This window comes from Thunnus albacares, chromosome 14 (genome assembly GCF_914725855.1).
Source record: "Thunnus albacares chromosome 14, fThuAlb1.1, whole genome shotgun sequence".
Lineage (NCBI taxonomy): Eukaryota > Metazoa > Chordata > Actinopteri > Scombriformes > Scombridae > Thunnus > Thunnus albacares.
The window spans coordinates 25,954,661-25,978,809 of NC_058119.1; the positions used below are offsets into that span (position 1 = coordinate 25,954,661).

The 24,149-nt window shown below is 38.1% G+C and overlaps 2 protein-coding genes and 1 long non-coding RNA gene across 3 annotated transcripts; 1 reads left to right on the plus strand and 2 right to left on the minus strand.

The window, feature by feature from the left end:
* Nucleotides 1-38: 38 nt before the first annotated feature.
* Nucleotides 39-13,382, plus strand: LOC122996765 (gap junction alpha-5 protein-like). Its single transcript, XM_044372432.1, has 7 exons — nt 39-452; nt 3,766-3,903; nt 4,365-4,529; nt 5,771-6,061; nt 7,293-7,358; nt 7,459-7,607; nt 10,274-13,382. Exons 2-7 carry the CDS (start codon nt 3,835-3,837, stop codon nt 10,731-10,733), a joined length of 1,200 nt encoding a protein of 399 aa, XP_044228367.1. The 5' UTR covers nt 39-452; nt 3,766-3,834; the 3' UTR covers nt 10,734-13,382.
* On the minus strand, nt 5,530-20,881 carry LOC122996767. Its single transcript, XR_006407080.1, has 3 exons — nt 20,869-20,881; nt 14,727-14,729; nt 5,530-5,677 (listed from the first exon to the last, which is right to left on the minus strand). It is a non-coding gene; the product is annotated as an uncharacterized LOC122996767 (long non-coding RNA).
* Nucleotides 18,006-22,540, minus strand: LOC122996766 (cytochrome c). The gene is made up of 3 exons (XM_044372433.1): nt 22,411-22,540; nt 20,506-20,680; nt 18,006-19,454 (listed from the first exon to the last, which is right to left on the minus strand). The coding sequence occupies exons 2-3, from the start codon at nt 20,672-20,674 to the stop codon at nt 19,309-19,311; spliced, it is 315 nt and encodes a 104-aa protein (XP_044228368.1). The 5' UTR covers nt 20,675-20,680; nt 22,411-22,540; the 3' UTR covers nt 18,006-19,308.
* Nucleotides 22,541-24,149: the final 1,609 nt, after the last annotated feature.

A 24,149-nucleotide genomic window follows, 5' to 3' on the forward strand; every position in this document is an offset into this window, starting at 1 on the left:
GGGGGGGGACAGGGTGGGAGGTTGGTACAAACGACACTCTCACACTCCTTTCAGTTCAGACCTCTGGACACAGACTGTGCTCTGATCTGTCTGCTGCTGGACCGTCACTCTGTAAACTCAAATTAACTCAGTTCAACTTTCTTTCTCTTTGCATTTATCCATCTCTCCGGCTGTCTGACTCTCTGCTGAGATCCTGAAGCTTCCTCAAGTTAAGACAGAAACTTGGACTTCACCACTCCAGACTGGAGACTCGCTGTTATACACTGTAAGACCACTGGAAGACATCTGGACCTGTGCAACTAAATCACATATAAACGTCTCCTGTTGCCGGTCACTGAGAAGTGCCTTGCTCAGCAACAACTGGTGAGAGGAAGAGGAAGAGGAGAGCAGCCAGTTAACCCACTTTGCTCAAGGCTGTAATCTGCACATCTCGCTTACGTATCCTAAATCAGGTAAAAAAGTGTGCATGTGTGTGTGTGTGTGTGTGTGTGTGTGTGTGTGTGAGGTGGATTATTTAACATAACATGAGGTCTTCAACTTGGTCTCCAGCTTTCTTTTTAGGCTAAAGTCACCATGTATTCACTTACAGATTCACTTTCACCAATTTCAAGCATCTTCATTGAATCAATTTGTCACCTGATCAGATTAATTTCATTCACGTTTGGGTGAAAACTTCTCTGAAACAGAATTTTCAGACTTCTGTTGGAGTCAGATTTGTGAAACTGTCGAGGAACTATAAAAGACTCCCCCCCCCCCCACCCCCCCCCCCCCCCCCCACCCCCACCCCCCCCAGTAATAAAATGTGCAAAGACAGCAAACAATTACAGGTTAAACTGTGTGACGCTGTGGTCAGGAAGGAGCTGATGTCATCATGAAAGAAGTTCCTTTCTGATATCTGATATTGCATAAAAGACCAAATCAGTTTTCCTTCAGGAAGCCAGGGACAGACAGGTGTAATGAACATTGAAACAGGTTTTGCTGGCTGTAATTATTCTTCCTGTTCATTCTGACCTTCATAATGAACTTACAATATAAGTGTTGGGGGGGACAGAATCCACAGTTTTGGGCTAAAATGAAACTAAACGTTGATCTGAAGCTTAAATGAGGTTTCAGCAGTCTGAGTCAGGCAAATAAAATGGATATCTGCCACATTTACAGTCTTTAGCATCAAATTCCTTCTTTGTGTTTCCTCAGACAGCGTTTTCCTGTTCAGCTGTAATGGAATGATTATAACAAAAAGAGGAAATTAAGCACTTAAACGACCGTAAAGATATTGACTTGATTTGATTAATTTGGACGGCTGAAGCTTCGCATTAGCGTCGAATAATCTTTTAAATAAATGTTTGCATGGAAGGAGGACTGTGGATTTTGGCCGGCATCGCTTACATTGTAAGTGCGTTATGAGATCTGCTAATGGTCAGTGTGAACAGGAGAAATGATTATGGCAAGAAAAATGTGTTGTTGATTTAAGACAGACTTCAAAAACTGTGAACCCCTCCTTCAACAAGATTCTGGCAAATAATATCTAAAGTAAAACTCATCACTGTATTATAATTTATTACACTTTAAAATGAACTGACAATAAATAAAACAAACCGAAAACCTTCTGAAACCCAAAATATAAACTTTCAGGAATTACATTTAAAAAACTGATTTATTTTGGTGGGTTTGAAAAGCTTTAAAGTGAAGAAAATTCACTCAGCTCAGGTAATTTAATGTCAAAGTTGACATTTAAAATATGAAAATCATCTAAATTAAATTAGAAATTTTGTTTAAAACAATCTTACTTGATTTATTTGTCGGTTTTGTTTCTAAACTCCCCCGTTTTTGATGAATGTGTCACATTTTTATCTTCTTGACCTATGAATACTTATCATTGCTGATTATTAATAGTGTAAGTTATAAATATTTTTTATCGGATTAAAAACATCCTCAGGTCTGAGTGATGTCAGCGGTCCATCCTTAATTATTGTATACCTATTGTGTGTGTGTGTGTGTGTGTGTGTGTGTGTGTGTGTGTGTGCGTGTTATCAAGACAGGATGCAGAACAATACTGAGTGCTGGATAATGGGCACAGACACACACACACACATACACACCAACTCATACACACATATGCACACAAAGGTCAGGCGAAAGTCTATACAAGGAAGTAATATTGTTATTAATGATGCAGGGAGCACTTGTGAAAGACATAAATACACACACACATACGTATATATACACACACACACACACACACACAAACACACAGTGATTTAAAAGTTTTTCAGTTTCTCAATAACAGGAAGGGAGGGGCATTAAAGGCTTAGGGGCATTTAAGAAATAAAAGAACAACTTAAAAAGTATCTTTGATTCGAGACTCTTGAGTTCTCTTAAGATGTGGTTTAAATGGCTTTTTTCTCTGCAGGCACATAAAGTTCATCTTATCGTAGTTCTTCATCTATTATACGACGCAGATCCTGACATAAACTTCAGAAACTGAATGCTAAGAAGGTTAAAAGTACATGTTGAAGTTAAATGACATAGACAGAGAAAAGACAGCATCTATAGCGAGATGAAATGGTCAGTGATGTTTGCTCTGGTTAAAGACAAAATGAAACAAATCAATGTGATTAATTCTGCTGCAGTGAATTAGACGTTTAATGTGCCCCTCCTCTCAATAATGTGTTTCCTCTCATTGTTCATTCGGATGTTCGAGCTTCTCTGTGCAGAATGATGTATGTGCAGAGTTGCTCAAGAGGGCAAAGTTTCTCTGTGCTCACATTAAATCTGATTTCTGACATCACAACCAATTCGGAGCCAATCACGGTCCAGTATCAAATCTGTCCCTGAGAAATTACGGCTTAGCAGAAACTTTTAGTCTTGTTTGTATTTTACAGAGAAAAAAATAGAAGTAGTAGTATACAATGCATTAATAAAAGGCTGTTTGTGTGTTTGTGTGTGTGTGTGTGTGTGTGTGTGTGTGTGGTACCAGCAGTGTTTACAGTAGACGTAGTTTTCCTTCCCCAGAGGCAGACAGAGGGGGGAGTGTGGGAAAGCGAGAGTGAAGCTAAACTGAGACACGGGCATAGACGTTTTATTAATGGGGTCGGGGGCCGGGGTGGAGAGAGGGGTCACAGGGTGAAGATGATAAAAGGACTCATAGCAAAAAACCGACATTACATTAAACAATAGGCACAAACTGTATCCTTCAATAGTTTGTTCAATAGCAGATTATTTTCTAGAAAGATTACTTGCTTCTTTTGAGCTGCCATGAAAAACTTAACAACTTAATCTTTTTACTTCAGGGTCTCCATTTGCAACATGTACAGTCAATCAGAGACAAATTAAAACTGTGCACCTGAGTCTTTAATATCATATCACAATTGCAAATCCAACACATTTATCAGCACTACTGCAAACTATCTGGACAATTTAAACTAATTTGGATGCAAATGACTGTAAGTTTGAACATTTCTAAGTTTTGTGTGTGATAATCCCAGTCACACTGGTCTGTTCTCAAAAATATATTCTAAGTTATTAACTTGCAAAATGAAGCAAAAAGACACGTTGTTTACTTTTTGAGCTTTCCTTAAGTTTCCCTCTGCTTCTTTCACATTTCGGGTATGTAAATCATACACATACACAGAGTATTTGTGTGTTTATGTAACTTATTTTGTTGAAATAAAGCAGGCATGAGTTCCTAAGACCTAATCTCATAAACTAATCAATGCACCACCTGACCCAGTCGCAGCTATGAAACCCGTGCACTCTGTTCCTCAGGTGAATCTTGAAACCTGCTGAGTGACGGCTGAGTGATACTGAGAAATCTGTGCTGAGCTGTGATTGATTATGGCCGACTGGAGCCTGCTGGGAAACTTCCTTGAGGAAGTGCAAGAACACTCTACCTCCATTGGCAAGGTATCACACAAAAACACACACACACACACATAACCACACACAAACATTTATACACAAGTTGCATGCCAGGGCAGCGAGGCACCAGTCTTCCAGACTTCCTCAGACATATACACACGCTCAATATAAATTAAACATCAATATATTTCCACATCATCCTGTTTATTTTGGGTATTCCAGACCCTGGTGTCTGAGTCTTCTTATAATAAACAGATATTAAGTTTATGTTCATGTGCGACATTTTAATACATCTTAGAAATGCTTCAGATATTGTTTAAGTCTAAAACTATATTCTAAAAAATCTCCCTCAAAATAAGAATCATTAAATAATGTTTTTTTCACAGAAGTTATTTCATATTTGAAGCAAGATTGTTGAAAATTATCCTTATTTGCATACCATATTTATTCCCATATTCTTTGACATGTGTGCTTGATGTACCTTTTTGTGTTTTTTTGCTCCACAGGTGTGGCTGACCATCCTGTTTATCTTCCGTATCCTGGTACTCGGGACGGCTGCTGAGTCATCGTGGGGTGACGAACAGGAAGATTTTGACTGTGACACTGAACAGCCCGGTTGCGAGAACGTCTGTTATGACCAAGCGTTCCCTATAGCGCATATACGATACTGGGTAAGACAGCTTAATGTCTGCAGCAAGGGAGAACATACAGATGAATGAGACATATAGTTGATGCTGTTATTTGGGTGTAATATCAACTTAAATAAAGACCTGTTGTGGTGGTAAACACTCACACTTTATAGTATTACTGACCATTTTTAGGCAGGCTAGCAGCATGGCTTTTATCCAGAACTCAACAATTCCCAGAGGATGAATTTTAAAGGGACATATTATGCAAATTTTCAGGCCTCTATATTTAATAAAGGGGCTCTACTGGAATATCTTTGCATGATTTACAGTTCAAAAAAACTCCTTATTTATCTTATATTGACCCTTTATGCAGCCCCTCAGTTCAGCCTCTGTCTAAAACAGGCTGATTTAGCTCCTTTAAGGCCCGCCTCCTGGTGAGCCCACTCTGTTCTGATTGTTACTTCCTGAAGTTGCGTAATGGCCAACTTCAGGCTGTTCAGGAGACAACGTCAACAAACCATGCAACAGACTCGTTCTTCACTCGTCAACTTCTCTAATACTGGACATCTGTACATGTTCGAGCCAGAATCCGATCCGAAATATGAGAGTGGGCAAAAAAACAGCACATGGGCATGGACGATGTGCCAACAAGAAAAGAAAAACAAGGCATTCAGAGAACTTTTTGACTTGCAGGGAGCATTTTTACATACATTAACCTCAAGTTTTGGAACTTTGACCATGTTTAGCAACGACATCTGACATCATAACAGTATATAAATAACATAAAACCAGAAAAAGCATAATATGTCCCCTTTAATGAGTGACTTTTCCTCTAGTATCACCAGCATGTTCACATTTTTCACATTTAAAAAGTGTTCCTACTATTTTTATGTCAATGTGATGGACAAAATATTAGGAGCAGTTTTCAATATAATACACTCCAGTACACCACCACCACCCACTACAACCTCAATAATAAACACAAAGCAGAATAATCACCTTTCTGACAATGTCAACAAAAACTGAAAATGTATAAGCTTTGTAAAAGTAGAATTAATGGCAGAGCTGTTGTATTGGATTGCATTAGATCGCACAGGTCATCCTAATAGGGTGGCCAGTGTGTGTATACTATTAACACTACCAGAAATATCTAAACTAAACTGATGCATTCAAAGAAACTCCTACAACTCCTAAGAAAACATCTAAAAATGAGGTTTAATTTTACTTCACTAACCTTTTAATTGAAATGTTTTTAATTATAAATCTCACCAATGTCTTCCCAGGTGCTCCAGATAGTGTTTGTGTCCACTCCCAGTCTGATCTACATGGGCCACGCCATGCACATCGTCCGCAGAGAGGAGAAGAAGAGGAGCAGAGAGGAGGAAGGGGGAGACGGGGGAGGGGGAGAGGAGGACCCGGGAGGGGGAGAAGGAGGAGGAGAGAATCACGGAAGGAAAGGAGAGAAGGACGAAGGAAAGGAAAAAAGAGAAAGTCCAATAACGGGTCGACTCCGTCTGAGGGGAGCGCTGCTGCAGACCTACGTTTTGAGTATACTGATACGAAGCATCATGGAGGTGAATACTAATATTAACTCCACTGCACCTTTTAGCCACTTTTAGCTCATTGTTTTGGTTTTGTGGTTCATTTACAGTTTGGTTCAAGGGGCACATCTAGCAGCTAAAGAGTTGGTGAGGACCAAACCAGAGCTAAAAGTAAAACTAGTATTGGACTTAAACTCATTAGGTGACAAGATATTAGGGGTGTGCCCAAATACAAATACATTACTCAGCAAAGCACAAATAGTGGGTTTTATACGAATATTTGTTTCATACAAATATTTTAAAAAGTATTTGTTGGGGATGTTTCCCAGAGATAAAGTTGAGCTACTGACACAAGCAAAGTGCTCTTAAAGCCTCTCCATGAACTGTTGTTCCCCTTCTCCTTTCCACAAAGTTAGGCTGTCTCTGTGTTATGGGTGTACAAATAGATAGGTCTGGCTGCAATGAGGTGATGAGTAAAGTTTTAGCTCAGTAATCATAATAATTTTCTAAAATTAAAAGTGTAATAAAAACAAAAACAGGATTTTTAAGCCTCTTTCCACTTTTATTCGAATACAAATACAGATACAAATAATTTTGCTGCCTCAACAAATACAAATACAAATACTGGGATCTCTGCACATCCGTACAAGATATACAACTAAAAATGATTGCTAATGTTGCTCTGTGTCTGCTGGATGTAAATAGACATTTGCTAACATGTTAGCCAGATGATCAACCTTATGGGAAACTCTCGACCATTAATGCATTATAAGAACCGGATACCGGACTCAAAGATGGCGCCTAATCAGTCGAATGAAAAATGAAAAACACCAAGTACTTGGTGCATAAGCCAAGATAGTTTCTAGCTTTGGGGTTTGCTTCTGCGTTGTGCAGCCCACTGGTCCTATAAAATAGATTTTAATTAATATTTTTTGATGTAAAATGATGTATACTGTTTGGTTTCAGTTGGAAAAAGAAAATGGCTGTGTACTCTGTACTGCATGTATATAATTTCATAGTTTTATGACTTTGTATTGCCTTACGCAAGAATCTTATCTTCTAATCAAATATTCAATTATATATGACAATACAGGATATTACATAACATTTTAATATAATGACGTCATATTTGAACCAAAGTGTACTGACAGAAATGGAGGTAAATAGAGAAGGGAAGTAAAAGAAAGAGGCAATGAAAAAAAACCTGTAAACATGTGTATAAAACTATAAATTAATGTAGCTGACTACTGTGGCCTCCATACAGGTGGTGTTTCTTTGTCTCCAGTACTTCCTGTATGGGATCTTCCTCAATCCTCTGTATGTCTGCAAGGTAAAAATAAATATATATATCAAAACATTATTTTAAATTGAATTTATAAAACATCATATTCAGACCTACAGTCGTTTTCTCTCTGCTCTCTCTCTCTCAGGCCACGCCGTGTCCACATTCAGTCAACTGTTATGTCTCCAGACCAACAGAGAAAAATGTCTTCATAGTGTTTATGTTGGCTGTGTCGGGGGTCTCTCTGGTCCTCAGTGTCCTGGAACTGTATCACCTGGCATGGAGACACTGCTGCAGGTGGGAACTGCATATTACCAACATGACTGCAGTTAGTTTAAGAATAAGAGTGTCGTCTGTCATTATATGTCAAACTAATAAAACCAACCAGGGGTGCTGTTTCTGGATGTCGTCAATTGGCATCTGGATTTTTAGAGTAATTTCCTATTTTCCAGACACATTTCATAAAAAAAGATTTCCTGCATGCTGATGAAAAAGTAGAAGATGCAAAAGAATCTATCTGCAAAAAGCAACACAGTGAAAAATGGGACAAAAAGTGAACATTTCGGTCAAAGAGCCATCGTCAGCACAACTTACAGAACACAAGTATAGACTATTCTATTACTATTACTACTACTACTATTACTATTTTCCAGACATCCATTAGTTTCAGATTGTGCTTTTACCTTATGGAAATCAACTTGTACTTTTGATACAAATCTGACATAAATAATCCAATTTAGTGACATATTTATCAGTCAAAATTCATCATTGTTTGTTGTCTGTTAGTTAAATGAAGCTTTGAAATGCAAGACCTAATATCTGCTGCTGAACAGCAATCTAAAATTATAAATTATATATTATTATAAAGTTTATTATAATTATAAAGTTTTACAACAAAACAGCCTTTTGTTCAACTTGGTGGCTGAATTGTTTATTTGAAAGCACCAGCAGGTCTTTTTCCTCTCCCAGACAAGCAAGAATAATCTCATTTCAATCGTAAAATGAAAACATAGATGTTGAGAAGAGCGAGACTGAAAGGGTTAACCTACCGGTGCAGGAGGGAGGAGGAAGTGAGCAGCCCATAAAAGAGGACAAGGTTCAGGTGTGAATCCTTTGTATGACTGTGTGAATATAGAAAATAAGTTATCAGTCATCGTCAATATTCAAACTTCACAATAAACTATTAATTGGATGGGATCCATTGATTCATCTCGTGCTCACCTGCAGTGTTTAACCTTATCCGGAAACCAGTGCAACACCTCTGTCATCAGTCCTTTTTTACAATAGGTGATATAAATGTTCGAGTTGATTTTTAAACTTGATTGAAACAGATGAGAACTGAGGCTACATTTAAATGGGAGGAAATAAATCTTAAAATTTATGATGTCAGTCGTAAACAATGTGCAATTTTTAAGCAAAGTTGAACTCCACTGGTTTTACATATGAAGGTAAATTTACTCATCATGAGGAGTCATCAGGGTTATCGCAGCTTGGACACAGTAAAACCTGTATTACAAGCTCAGAGCATGACGTTTTGAATAATAACTGGTTAAATTAAAAGCATAACTACTCCCTCACTAAAAAAATCATCTTTGAGCTGGACACAAGATGTCTCTTATTTACATAAGTTGGTCTATTCTCACTGGCTGCACATTGTCAGTTTCAACATCACACTTGTCTAAATTGAATACTGGACCATGATTGGCTCCAGACTAGTTGTGATGTCACAAATCTTGTTCGTATGTACATACGTCTTTAATTCACATTTAAGGTGAGACGTGAGCACCTTCAGCATATGAATGTGAAAAGAGACTCTGCACAGTGAAGCTCAAACATCCAAGTGAAGTAACAATAAGCTAAACTCATTTTTGAGAGGAAGTGGACTTTAATGTGTCCCCCAATTTTATGAAAGTTTAAAGATGCAAAACCAGAGTGAGTGAACTTTTATAAAGGGTTAATTCTGATTATTACTTTGTCACATGCTTCTAGTTTAAGGAAGAGGATATGGTTATGTTATGGTGTTTTAGGTTCACCTTATTAGTAAGCAGTGAAAGGTATTCACGTGTAGGCTATAGAAATATAAGGATTTGTATTGCTTATTTAGGTAGAGAGGCTCTTTGTATTAGTTTTTTCAAATAGGATAAAAAAACAAAGCTCTTGCAACATCTTTAGAAGTACATTTCCTACAGTTACAAGTAACTATTTTAAGCCTTCAGTGATTCAGCTTTTACTTCCTGTCAATAACCTTTAAGACCAAACTGTCAGCTGACCTGAGACGTGACTGCCCACGTCTTCTGAGTGTGATTAGCCAACTTCAAATACTTTTATAACTTAATATCAGCCTCACATATGGGTTCTACAGTCTCCAAATGAACATTGAAACAGGTTTTTCTTGCCATAATCATTCCTCCTGTTCCTACTAGCTATTAAAAGATCCCTTCATAATGCACTTACAATGTGAGTGATGAGGGACACAATCCACAGTCCTCCTTCTGTGCATAAATGTATTTAAACGTTTATCTGAAGCTAATATGAAGCTTCAGCGTCCAAATGAGTCAAATCAAGTAAATATCTTTCAACGTTAAAGTCTTTTTAGTGGCAAAGTCACTCTTTTTGTTACTATACTTCCACCACAGCTTAACAGGGAAACACAAAGTGGGAATTTGATGCTAAAAAGACTGTAAATGTGGCAGATATCCACTTGATATGACTAACTCAGACTGCTGAAGCCTCATATAAGCTTCACATCAACTTTTAAATACATTTTTGCACAAAATGACTGTGTGGACACACTGTGGATTTTGGCCTCCATCATTTATATTGAAAGCACATTTGAAGAGGATCTTTTAATCGCCGGTATAAACAGGAGGAATGATTACAGCGAGGAAAACCTCTTTCACCGTTCATATTCACTATTAATCTAATTCTTTATGGTAAAAATTGTATGAACCTCTTTGTTGCAGGCGATTACTCTTCTCCAGGAGGACCGTCACTCCCGCCAATGCTTTGCCGGCTCGGCAGCTCTCTCTGTCTCCTCCGCCACCATCAACGCCACCTCCAGATTTCAACCAATGTGTGACTGGCTCCTCGCACTTCCTGTCACTCCCTTTCCCCAACCACCGCTTAGCTGACCAACAAAACTCAGACAACATGGCCACCGAGAAGCACAAAATGGCCAACTCTGCGGAAGACGAAAATTTCCTCCAGATGAACTCCTATTCGCCCGCATGGCAGAAGACCGGCAACGGTCAGATCCAAGACGACGAATACCTGAGGGCCGACATTGGCTGCTACAACCCTGGGAGCAGGGAGATCAGCTGCCCTCAGATCCAAAATGGAGGGCTCTATCAGAAAGACAAACGCAGATTAAGCAGAACCAGCGGAACGAGCAGCCGAACGAGAGCTGACGACCTTGCCGTTTAGAAAATAAGGCAGAAACGGACAGATTTAACTACTCACACACATGTATGACCTTTTTATTCACAATATCACATGCAAATAATACATATCACTACACACAGAACCTCCATTTAATCTGTTTTGTTCTCACTGTCATTAAAACAAACCGCTTCTTCTGATATATGGTGGCCTTAAAAAAAGACACAAATGGAGAACTTGAAGATGACTTTAAATTCCTGACGGCTGACACGAAGACACCGACCGGACTGAAGCTCGTCAGATATACAGCAAAGTGTGTTGATGCATTTTGAATGTGCAAAGAGTGAAAACTTGACACTGTTATTGGTCTTTGGAGTCATCTCTAAAAAAAACTACAGCTTTTCGGGGACAAAGATCATGTCACGCAGCGCAGCGCTTTGGCTCATTGACGTGTTTTTAATAGTTTTTGGGTGACAGCAGCAGAGGTCTACGGCACAGAGGAATGAGATATATCAGGCTCTGGATACGCACACAATAATTGTTTGTCATTTGGGGTCCTCTGCATGTAATTAGTAGGAAAAACCAGAACATTGGCCTGCCTCCATTTTCCTGGAGAGGGAAAAACAGACCAACCCATTCACTGTCTTCCAAAAGCTTTTATACCCTTTAACCTGCTGTCTGAAGCCAAACAGGGAGAGTCTCTGGAATTAGTGCCACTTTGACCCAGTTGGCATCGATCTCCCCTCATTCGGAGCCAAATGGTTCTCAATTCTACTCAGTTTCTACAACGATATTAATCAAATTCATCCTCTCAAGAGTCATATTGTTAATGAGGTTGATAGACAAGTAAACATTCCCTTCTTTGGAACTGACTGACATTACACACAGACAGTTTAAAGGGGAAGTACACTCCTTCTTCTCTTAAAGGGTTAAGCAAGTCAGGGAATTAAAGTCCCCTTACAGGAAACCTGTATGAGCAGAAAGACTAAACACAAGTGAACAAGCATTTCTCAGACTTTTGTTTCAGTTTAGGGGTCCTTTGATATAAAAACAAATTGAGAACCACTGTTTTAAATATTTGAAGTTTGAAGGAAGTACAGCAGTCTAACAAGCTGAATCTGCCATCATGTTTTATGTGTACTCAACCTAAGTGCCTTGTTGCCAAATACGTCACTCGAACGGATGATAAATGTACAGTAATGCCAAAGATTCACTTTTACTTTATGAGAAGCTTTCAACTTTATACGGCTGCATAATCCGTTTCTCTTTCTCAAAAGTCCTCTGATCGCAGCTCATAGTTAATGTCAGAGGTTCACATCATAGCATACCGGGACAGAAATGACAAATATGAGTCAGATGCTGCAACTTTAAGCAAACATTTCTTCTATATTAATAGATTATAAAGGATTAGGTGGTCAAAAACTAACTGGATAACTTCTATCCTTCGTCTAGTTTTGTTCTACTGTTGACAAGCTGTAGCAATGCCTGTTATTTAGTGGTTGTTCTGATGGTTTACAGCCCTTGAATCTACCCAGGAAATTAACAACTGAGCCTTATATCTGTGGTAGTTACGACACTGAAGGTGTTCGGAGCCATTAGATGCCTCCAGCGACCAGCGTTATACCTGCGGAAGCTGTTGAAACTCCGCTCACTCGTCTGAGAGCGTCGACTTCAACGTTCCGCAACAAAAACTGCCATAATTCTGTGAAACTGATACCAAAGAAAACTTTTATTTGTCACTTATAGGCTGCTGTATATCCTAAGAGTCTAACCCGTCTCGAGCTTGTTTAAGTTTTAACTGCAGGAGTGTCTGTTTGATAGAGACGTTAGTCCAAACCATTTCATCAGTGGATGAGAATGTGAAGCTTAAATGCATCAGATGGCGTCTTGCCACCGGAATATTTTCACCATGCGTACACTGCATTGTGTGTGAGACACTGTAGTCAGTTTGGATGACCAGCGGTGAGTCTCTATACTTTATTGTATTGTGGCAATATCTCATTCTGGCTATGAGCACAGTGGACAACAATCTCTATAATCTGAAATATAGACTGTACAGACGCTTAACAGCACAGCAGACTACATATAATTAAGTGATCAGTGTGATTTAAAATTGTTGAATATTTCTTATGCATTAGTTTTGTATTTATTATTCCAGTTTAATAATGTGAATGTTACACAAGTTTAAAAAAAAAAAACTTTGCAAAAACTTGGCACTGTTAGTCTGTTCTTTCTCTAAATGCTGCAACACACAGATAACATTCACAGTGTTGTTTATAGGGTGGAAACAGAACAAAGAAACACATTAGCCTGGAAGTACTCACCAGTTTGATTTCCAACATGCAGCAACTCTCTGGACTCGTTGTACCTCTGCAGGTTGTTGTTGTTGAAAGTTGAAACCTATTGCTAATATGTATTTAATCGAACAGCTGCCTTAATATAAAGTACTTTTGTCACTGCTTGAACTGCTGGTGCATCGTCCCTGCAGGTTTTTTTTCTTTGTGATATTATGTTATGTGATATATGTGGAAAAGTCTCTAAAAGCACAATTTAATATTTTTGCTTTCGCTCAGTAACACTTCAAACCAAGTTCATTCACAGTGTTTGTTTGTTCAAGGTGCAGGTTCAGTGAGGAGGCTAAATGGATATGAATTAGCAATTTGTAACTTCAAATAAATTATTTTCTCAAATCAATCACTTGTGTGACATGATTAACGGAGCAGAAACACAACATCGTATTTAAAATATCAAAACCTCAAGTATTTCCCTGCATCTCGGTCCAAAATCCACACAAGACAGCGGTCAAGCCAGAAGATTATCTACAATCTGAAAACTTTGTTTATTTTGCATCACGCATTGACACATGTGCAGCCAACAGCTAAAGATAGACGGCGAAAAAACAAAGCATTTGCTCACATTGCTAAAACTAACCATTGCAGCATCAAAACTGTGCTTTATGGATTACTTGGGATTCATTATGTATTTCATAGGCACCTCTATATTTAAACATAACGCTCGAAAACTACAACAGCCTGTAACTTCAGTCTTCACTGCTACAACAATTCAACACTTGTTTGAGGTAACAAACTAAGTGATTTGTGAAGTTTGAGGGTATGAATTTATGATCAGTGCACACACATTATGGAAAAAAACGTGCCTGTGATACCTTACATCACCTGAAGATACTTAGAATTTAATCTCTGACTGACAGAGATGCACATAAGAGACATTCAGAGATGGACAGACAGTAGACAGACAGGCTTCTGAGAAACAGTGTATAGTTAGAGAAAGGGGCAAACAAAACAAAAAAAAATCCTGCCTGGTTCCCATGGAAAAAGTCCAGTTTGGAACAGGGACTGATGGGAAAATTCCCAAGAGGGTCATCCGAATATATCAGGAATGTTTGGGAACAGAAACACTGAAGGGGGTTTTATCTTCACCCGTCGGTGCATGGCAGCCATGGTCAGACCACAGTCCTGCTTCACAGCCAGAAAGACTCTGACGCTCCAGTTTAACAACTTCAGATAAATCACAGTTATGCACCATTATATTAGTTCATAAATAACACTGACTGTCATGTTGAAAGGCAAACTGGTGCTGAATCACATAACCTAACAAACCTGCTCTCTGTAGTTTCAAACTTTGAGGCGTGCTGCGATTCTGGCCACACCTCATCCAGTGATGTCACAGCAGGTGTTTTACATTTGATGACTAATGCTCACCTGCAATTACTCACAACAATAAGGTAAGATAAAAAAAATAACAAAAACATTTTACATATAGAAAATGGCACACAAATCGATTTCCCTGTTCAGTGGAAGTATAGTAACAAAAAGAGACTGTAACGTTGAAAGATATCTACTTGATTTGACTCATTTGGATGTTTGAAGCTGCATATTAGCTTCAGGATAACTTTTAAATACATTTTTGCACAGACACACACACATCTTTTAATAGCTAGTAGGAACAGGAGGAATGATTACAGCAAGAAAAACCTGTTTCAATGTTCATTTGGGTTCGTGACTGTTGTTTGAAGACAGACTTGAAAAACTGTGAACCCGTCCTTTAATGAAAGTCTGGCTTTGATTCATTCTTAAAAAGGTAAAGGTATTTATAAAAAAAAAAAAAATCCCTCATTTTAGTAGTTAAATAAAGTAACAAAGAGTCTTCTGTGCTGCCATCACTGAAAAGCACTGTTCAGCAAAAAGATTTTGGCCAAAACTGTAGACAACAGAGCTCTCTGGTGGCTGAAATATGTAACTGCAGTGCTAAAATGACCACACAACACCATGCTTTATATATATATATATATATATATATATAAATATATATATATAAGTCTGGCGGTATTAAATCCTGTTCCTCTAAATCATCAGAATACTCTTAACACATTTTAACCAACACAAAGGAAAATATAATGAACCTGCATTTCTCCTCAGGTAGTAAATGAATCATGAATGAAACATCAACACCAGGTTGACAGAAGTACAGACATACTCAATGAATTAATTATTCACTGCACTGATGCTGCTTTCTTTAAAGTGAAAACTGTGAATACATACGTGTGTATTTGGATTGAAGCACATTGATTCAGCTAATTCAGGTTCAAGTTTCAAGGTTTTCATCTGTCACATACACATGAAATACATCCTGTAATTAATGGGAGTGAGTAATGGGAGTGGCTTGTGGACACAAGGTGCATGAATTTGTGCAAATATTGTCATTAAAAAAAGAGTCAGAGGTTTAATTATCTTCATTCAGTAGTCAGACTGCCTGGGGGAACAAAGCAGCACTGACCTTTCCCATTTTAACCCTGAAACAAACCTGTGACAATAATATTTTGGCTTCATAACGCCTCACGTGAACTCAGATGTACACTGAGGTCTCTGCATGGTCTTTGCCAACTGTGCTATCAGTCTTGTGAGCCGCTGAGAACACACACACACACACACACACACACACACAGCTGTTTGCCACCCATAATCCTGCATTTGGGTCATATGTCAGCTGTATTTATATCTTTAAAGGGAGGCCCTCGAGTACCGTGCCTGACACCACAAGCACATGTTGTTTCAAATCTGAGTCATACAACGTTACAACACTTTGGTTGCTGTGATGCACCTGGAAATTTATCAGATTAAATCCCATTTTTGTGTCAATAGACGTACAATAATGTCCAATTACATGTTGTAGTTTTCTCTCCTGCTAACCAAACTGCCACAGCTCACGATGTAAAACACATCTTATTGTATATGTTGTATAACTTTAAAGGTTTTTGTTTGGTAATTAGTGCAATTACATCACTTTGCTTTTGTCCTTGGTTACATGCATTTCACTGTTGTGAAACACCCACTTCGACCAGCAGGGATCACCGGATTCCTGACTGGGGGGGTCCGACACCTGACTGCTGCTGTAAACCTGATAATGTCTCCACCTTCCTCTGACCCAGATCTTCCTCTTCCTCTGCTCCTCCTGTCTCCAACCTCCTGCAGCCAGTCTTCTCCTCCTGCAGCCTCTAGATGTCATCTATGACAGTCTGTAGATTGGTTTTAAGGATTTTCTTCTTCTATGCAAACTTTCAATTCACTCAAATGACTCCCTCTTTATACAGGATAACAATTTCATCTGTATCAACGTCTTTTCAGATGTATTTATTTTAAAAACATTTCATTGTTCCTTGTACATGTAATTACTTACTAAGATGCTCCTCTTAATGACCCCCTTTGTCTGTAAGGAAATCAGTAAAAAGCTTACAGGTTTAGAGCTCGTTACAATTGAAATAATTTACATGAACATATTCATTCTCTGTTTTTATTTGGCTTATTTAAAAATGGTTTATTCTCATATGAAAAGAAAGAACATGTTGTGTAACAAGGACTGAAATTAATTACTACTATTACTAAATTGCCTCTGGGTCCTATTTCCTGATATGCCAGTTATAAGACCTGCATTCTTCTGTCCTTCATTACAAAAGGTGTCAGAGTTACAAAATGCTTTTTTATTGTATAACTCACCAGTATGACCACTAGATGTCACTAAACACTCATGAGTCTGTCCTTGGAGCAGTTATGTGCCTCACCTTTCTTTACATTACACAGGTGGAAAAGATACCAGAGAAGGAACAAACATTTAGAAATGAATGTGATAACCATTAGCTGCATTAAAAATGTTATAAACTAATAAACAATAACCTTTTCCATGCACATTATGGCATCAATCAATTTCAATAAAGCTCTAAAAGTTACATTTAGATACTGATCATGTGTAAAATATGTTCAATATGGGAAAAAAACGGGTATAGTAACTTTAGATATATTAAATCAGGATATAAGTGGAAGGAATTTAATAATAATCTTAATTATATCCTACTGAGTTTAAATGTCCTCCTGCTTCTGTAAGCAGGCAGGTTGTTTGAGGACAGATCCAGTCATGTCTCTGATGCAAACTGACCTTTGACCAACAAGAAACACGACATGCAGCAGGACTCAGGGCGCCCTCAGCTGGCTCAGTTCCTAGAAAGACTTCATGAGCAGCGGAGGATTATATAACATAGTCAGTATATGATTGAGTGTGGCTCTCGGAGTAAAGTCCAACTCAGCCAGAAGTGATGAAATCAGTTTTTTGCTGATTGTATTTACAAAGGACAGAGGGCAGAAAAAGCCACTTTGACTGGTTAGTAGTAGAGATTTAATCTTCTCTCAACTATTCAGACATTATTTAGACAGTAAACATTTTAAGATTTGTTCTGTTTAAAGAATCACGAGATCAGATTTGCTTCACCACAGACACAAATCTTATATTTACAGGTCAAAATGAGGAAGTTTAACAAAACTGACTGAGACACAAAAAGCCATAAAAGTCACTTTCAGTCAGTGATTTGCACTTTGAACATATTTAAACCATTATTGCCTTCAGGTTTTAACACACCACTTTACATATTTCATGTTTTTTACTTGATGTTCTAATGATTTGTTGGACATTTTGCCAGTTTTTCCAACTGCATGTTTTACAGTTTAAATTACAAATAAATGTAACTAGAAGTTTAATAAGATAAATGCAGCAAAGTTGTCTGCTTATTCCTCACTAATACATAAAACTTGTAGCTCAGCTTTTACTAGTTATTTATGTAGTTTTTTTTTTTTTTGGCTTCTGTGTTCTTACCATTAAAGAACAATCACTTAGTAATAAATAAATACCAAAATATGAGCTTCTGTTAAAGCTGTCGCTGAGAGAATTTGTCTGATCTTGCCAGAAGTTAGATGAAAAAAAACAAAAAAACAAAAATCAACACTTTGAAATGAAGACACACCAGCCATGTTTACATTTCTGGACGTTTTCTTTTTATTGATCCTTCAACCATCCTGTCCACAACCACACAACATAGCTACCACATTATATTATAATTTATGTGCATACAGTATATTGCTGCGCCTATACTGACAGCAAAGCAGCCCCGTGACAATATTTTACAGCTTCACTATGTCGGATTACAGTAAAATAAGTTAAAACATACTCTTTCAGGCCTGTGAAACCAGGTAAATAACAAAATCTTCCTTCACCCCAGGTGGTGCGATTGATAAGTTTTTTCTATAAGATCAATACCTCTAGAACATTGTTCGGCATTGGCGATTGGATGCCAGCTGGGATCTCAGCATGGTGGTGTTTTTCAAGGCATTGGTACATATTTATACCCTGTAGCTATAAAAGGAGGCAGATAACAGTGTTTCACTCTTAGCACAACTTTTTAAAAAACTCAATATAGAGTCTGATGACTAGCAGGGGAGTAAAAAGAGGAGCATAGAGGGGCTGCTTCAGTAATCTGACAGATAAGGCTCCGTCAGGAGATCTGGAACGCAACAAGAGGTTTTATCCAGAAGTTTAAGAGGACAAAATGTTCAGTCTGCACCTAAATTCCCAAAGCATTCATGGAAAATTGTAGTTTCTGACTGGTATAAGATATAAGGATAGACAGGAGAGAAAAGATCTGTGGTAATCTTGAAGAGCAGTGCTGAAAATTCACTGTGCTCATGTGCTACTCCTAAAAACAGCTCAGAAACTCCAGTTAGGATGAAAGCTGAGGGCTTATTCAGTGTCAGTACCAGTTAACCACCAAAAAATCTCAAGATTTCCACCCTGTTTCACTGATTTCATGGGTATTAGACCACTTTTTTTTTTTTAGTTATAGTTAAAAATGAGGTTGATGGTGGATGGCCCGGCTAGTAGAAAGTGCCAGACACATGTTGTCATGGAAAACAGAATGAGTGACAGGTCAGGCAACCTATCGAAGCTAGCATTTTTAAATAATGTGATTAGTTTTTTTTGTTTTGTTTTTTTCCTTATTTGAGTCAAAAAACAGAAACAAACAAAAAAAAAAGATGATGACTGTAGTTTTATGTTTGGCCACTTGTACGTTTGCTCGCACCTTGACCTTTAAAAGAAAGCGGAGCTTTCTGTGAACAGCTCACAAGAAGTAGCATTTTTCAAACCTCCGGACGACATAAATTAACCTTCGTACAAATGTCTAAACATAAAATCATATAATTAGCAAGTGCAAGCCTAAACATAAACAAAAAAAAAACACAATAAAATGACATTAAATATTCTGATATTTATGTCAACTTCATGATGTTGCTGATTTAAGGTATGCGACGAGGTCTTGGCGCTCTCCCTTCTTCTTGATGCCGGCGAAGATCATTTTGGTTCCAGGAATGTACTTCTTGGGGTTCTCCAGGTACTCCATCAAGGTGTTGTCGTTCCACACAATACCTGAGAAAAGACATGTGATCAGCGATGAGAGATTAGATAGATTACACAGTCAGATAATAGGGGTCAAAGTCCCACCTGTACGCAACCTTTCAAAGCTTTATGTATAGAACTGATAATGTGCTGAGATGATTAGTTGCTCAATTTATGGATAAAAAACTATTCAACTTTAATTTTTATAACTGATTGATAATTTAAGTCATATAGAAACCACAATTGTAAAGATTTGCTAAGTTCAGCATCTCAAATGTGAGGATTATGTGACTTTTCTGTTTCAGTATCTTATCTTATTATGTAAATAGAAGATCTTTGAGTTTTTGAACTGTTGGTTAGAAAAATATTTGAAGACAATAATCATTAGTTGCAGCCTTGAACATAAAGTTCAGCTCTATTTGACACATTTTAAATAATTAAATGTATGAAACGTATCATTCACAGGGCTGCAACTTATTTTCATTATTGATGAATCTGTCTATTATTTTCTTGTTCAACTGAGTAGTTGTTTGGTCTATAAAATGTCAAAAAAAGGGTTTCCCCAAGTCTACAATGACATCCTAAAATGTCTTGTCCACAACCCAAAGACATTCAGTTTACTGTCATAGAAGACTAAAGAAACCAGAAATATTCACATTTGAGGAGCTGGAATCAAAGAATTATGACTTTTTTCCATGTAAAAATGACTCAGAATGATTAATCGATTATCACAATAGTTGGTGATTAATCTAATAGATGGCAACCAACATATTAATTGACTAATCGTTGCAGCTCTACTCATATCTGCATTTTTGTAAGGGGTAGTTATATCTTAATTTAACTATCTCTACTTTGCACTAGCTTCATTCTAGCTTCATTTTATTTTAGAGACGTTCCTCACTTTGTAGTTGTGTACTATTACTACTCAGAATATGTCAAATATTTTTATGTCAGCTCACATTTTACCAGCTTTTGTTTTTTTTGGCTGCTGAGTGAATTCGACTGGTGCTAATTTTGTAGCCCTGCTCCCATCTTAATTTTATATCAAGTAGGAGTCACATTTGAGTACCACTGAACTGACCTTTGCTCTTGTTGGCGTCCGTGTACGAGTAACCCTCCGCCTGCCCGGTCTTACGTCCGAACAGACCCCACAGGTTGGGGCCCACCTTGTGCTTGCCCCCGTTCTCTACTGTGTGGCACTGGGCACACTTCTGGACAAAAGTCTTCTTTCCCTTTGCAACGTCTCCCATAGTCAGCTGGAGAAACACACAGGCAGAGAGAAAAAGTTTGATGTAGTTTAAGTATTGCAGTAAAAGTAGTGGTTTAGTCCCTCTGACAGATATATTATTATATATGACATCATTAGATTGTTAATAGTGTAGCATCAGTGTTAGAGCAGCATGTTACTGTTGTAGCTGCTGGAGATGGAGCTAGTTTCAACTACTTTATGTACAGTATATACAGTCCAAGGGGTCATTGAGGGGTCATGAGATGATTAATGGGAGAGGAAAGAGGAAGTTTACAGTACGTAGTTATTCTAAATTAATTACTGACAACAGTAAAGATACATGTATGAATTTCGATCCATAAATAAAACTGCTTCTATTCATAGACCTTGGTTATGACAAGTTTGACCGGCGCCATCTTGTGAAGGTCGTTTAAGGTGATAACTTTGTCTGCGCCTGTAGCACCGCTTTCTTTCTTTACTTTGCTTTCAGACTAGTTATGACATTTCCCCTCTGTGTCCTAGCACACTCCTGCTGGGGTCATTTGAAGGTAACCTGACAAGAAAACAGCGCTCATCGAACCTGTTAGCCTAGCGGTTAAACGTTATATTACCGTTAATAACGTCTCGCAGCCCGGGGTTACAACGCAAGAAAAGCGGCCATCTTTCAGAGTAAATACCGTTTGCGTTAAGTTAATCACAGAATAGATTTAATGTATCGCTGTTACAGTTAAGCCTATACAAGAGTTTAAAGGAGCTAACGTTAACTTTCATGCACTAGACTGAGCAGAAGACTGGTGGGTGTTATGAAAAAATGTGTCTCCGTTCCTGATTCTGCTCTCAAATTACCGATGAGGAAGCGTTAGCGGTGTTAAAGCCAATTACTGCAAAGTCAGCTTGACTTCCATCTGTGAAGAGTGAACACTTTCACTGTTAAGAAGCTTATTTTTGCTTGAAATAAAGTCGTAATCAAACTGTTAAAGTCCTTAGGGGGAATAGATTAAGAGGGGTATCAATTTTCGGTGCAACACCCCGGGAAGACGAGCGGTTAGACTGACCGAACGTGACCTAACGTGACTGCAGTGCAGACAAGACTGACAGACGTGGCGTTAGTAATTGATACAAGCGCAAGTTTCAGTTGCATTTGAAACAGATAAATAACGTTAATTTACAAAACAGCTAACGCGCAACTAACGGTCATTTTATTAACGGCCTTTTTATTCTCCTTCTCATGAAGCAAATCAATGATATTCAGTACTTTCCACCATAAAAAAATAAAAGCAGCTTTCATATGCAGGCACAGCAGCTATTGTTGTATTTACGCTCCCGTTTGTTTTTTGTTTTTTTTAATTGATAGGGTACTGTGAGCTAAAACCCGCGGTTATCTTGGCCTGTATATCCCCGCTAGTGGGGTTGGCTGTCAAGGATGCTTCAATGTCGGTGTCAGATTAACGCCTTCAACCTTAAACTGCCACCTTTACAGATTACTAGCAACACCTGGCGATTTTATATACACTTACCAACCTCCATTCAATCTATAACGTAATTACTGCATTACCACTGAATAACAGGCTAGGTTAATAAAGCCCTTCAGTTTACGTAAAAAGAGCAACCGCGCTATTCACCACAATGGGCGCTAACGTTATCAGCATCTCCCTTTTTATCTCTCCGGTTCTAATTTAAGCATAATTTTTGAACAATAAAAATCGCAAACACACTCTCTACTTCCTTTAACAGTTCAATAGGAAGAATAAAATTTACCTTTTGATGAAAATGCGACGGATTAAAATCACTCAGGGGTGGGTTAAAACCGCCTCTCCAGGCCGATGAACAGTTTCTGTCGGTCGTAAAGAAGGTCACTTCACTTTAGAGGCACCGGCTTTTGACGTCACCGTCCAATCACGTGCCGGGCGATTTCCTCTTAATCGTGACGTGGTCCCATCCAGTCTCATTTCCACAAAGAGATGTGTCCTCTCCTGATATTCAAATCTTATGGTTGTTAACTTGTTTCAACTTAAAGTGTTTGTTTTCCCGGATGAAAGGCACATATACACACTGACAACCTTTCATACCTCAAATATCTATCATACAAGGTCGCCGGTTATTTGTTTGCTACGTAGGGAAGGAGACAAGGATCCAAGGAAGTGAGGCGAAAAGTCTGTTTTGGTACTGCCCCGCATCTGGTCGCATTCCCTAGCATCCACACTGGGACAAAAAGCACCTGCTGGAGTAGCCTTATAAGGAGATACATATCTACATCAAATGTACATTTCTTTACTATTATTGTAGATAACATCATTTTAGTTGTACAGAAACTTTCAATTATATTCCAGTTCCAACAAAATACCCCTTTAGGTTGGGGTCTTTGTGTTTTGGATATAACTGTTGGCATAAAACATTTAAACTTTTTAAATGGGTGGGTAAATTATCCTTAATATGAACGGGGTGGTCAAGTCAGCAGAGACATTCATCCACATTTCACAAACAATAACTTCAGACAACTAGCATTCAAGCCTAACTGTAACTAGCCTTTAAAAACAGGCAGATGGAATATTTTAACTATAGTCTATCTTATAGTAGTTCAATAATACTAAATGTGAAGTAGTACTTTAGTAATAGTAAAGTAAAAGTTCGTACATAAAGCATTTCACCTAGAGTAGATGTCTCAATGTACTAACATAAAAATACATTAGGAGGACTTGAAATAAAGACATAATATAAGAGATTGAATTCAATAAAAAATAAACAAATGCAAGTCTACACAGGAACGTCTTTAGCTGCTCCTTAAAGTTGACAACACACACTCAAAGGCACCTTCAGTTTTCAAGTTCAGCTGGGGTGACTTGGTAGACTTTTTTTGTACTACCATAACTCTGTCATATAATTCTGTTTAGTGCTGTAGAGTAATAAATAGACTTTGCTTCACAACCTGTCACTGTCATTTTCTTAATGCAGTTGCAGATTGTTGGCAAAATTTTAAAAAATTGTATCAACTAGACATTTAACATGCTGGCAGTGAATGGGAAGGGAAGGGAAGGAAGTTTGTCCTTAACAGGGTCATTCAACAGGCAAGTTCGAGGTGAACTGCGCCTCTCCTGGAAAGTGGACAAGATCAGGCGGCAGCAGCAGGGGGCGGTGACAAAAAACTGCAGTCAAGTCAGACAGTTTCCTGCAGCTTTCAAAGAACATACAGGAAGTCACAGAAACAGTTACATCCTGTTAGATATGATCCTGACTTAATAAAATGTTCTCAGATCAATCTACTCAAGCTTGTATCCACTCAGTCACGGTGTTCTGTATGATAGTTATAGACATATGAAAATGACCTTGTGAAAATCAAAGCAGTGTTTATTCTGTAATCTCCAATATTATTAATTTACATAGAAATTCAACCGATAGCAGGTGGACCACTACCTGGTGCTTAACATGCTGACCATAAATCAAATGACTGGTCAAAACTCATTCAAATCTCTTTTCAGAGATTTTTATTCAATGTAATT

Coding starts and splice junctions, on each gene's coding strand:
- LOC122996765 (XM_044372432.1), top strand. CDS start 3,835: ATGGCCGACTGGAGCCTGCTGGGAAACTTCCTTGAGGAAGTGCAAGAA. Junction 4,530..5,770: donor TAGCGCATATACGATACTGG/GTAAGACAGCTT, acceptor ATGTCTTCCCAG/GTGCTCCAGATAGTGTTTGT. Junction 7,359..7,458: donor ATCCTCTGTATGTCTGCAAG/GTAAAAATAAAT, acceptor TCTCTCTCTCAG/GCCACGCCGTGTCCACATTC.
- LOC122996766 (XM_044372433.1), bottom strand. CDS start 20,674: ATGGGAGACGTTGCAAAGGGAAAGAAGACTTTTGTCCAGAAGTGTGCC. Junction 19,455..20,505: donor GGACGCCAACAAGAGCAAAG/GTCAGTTCAGTG, acceptor GTCTTTTCTCAG/GTATTGTGTGGAACGACAAC.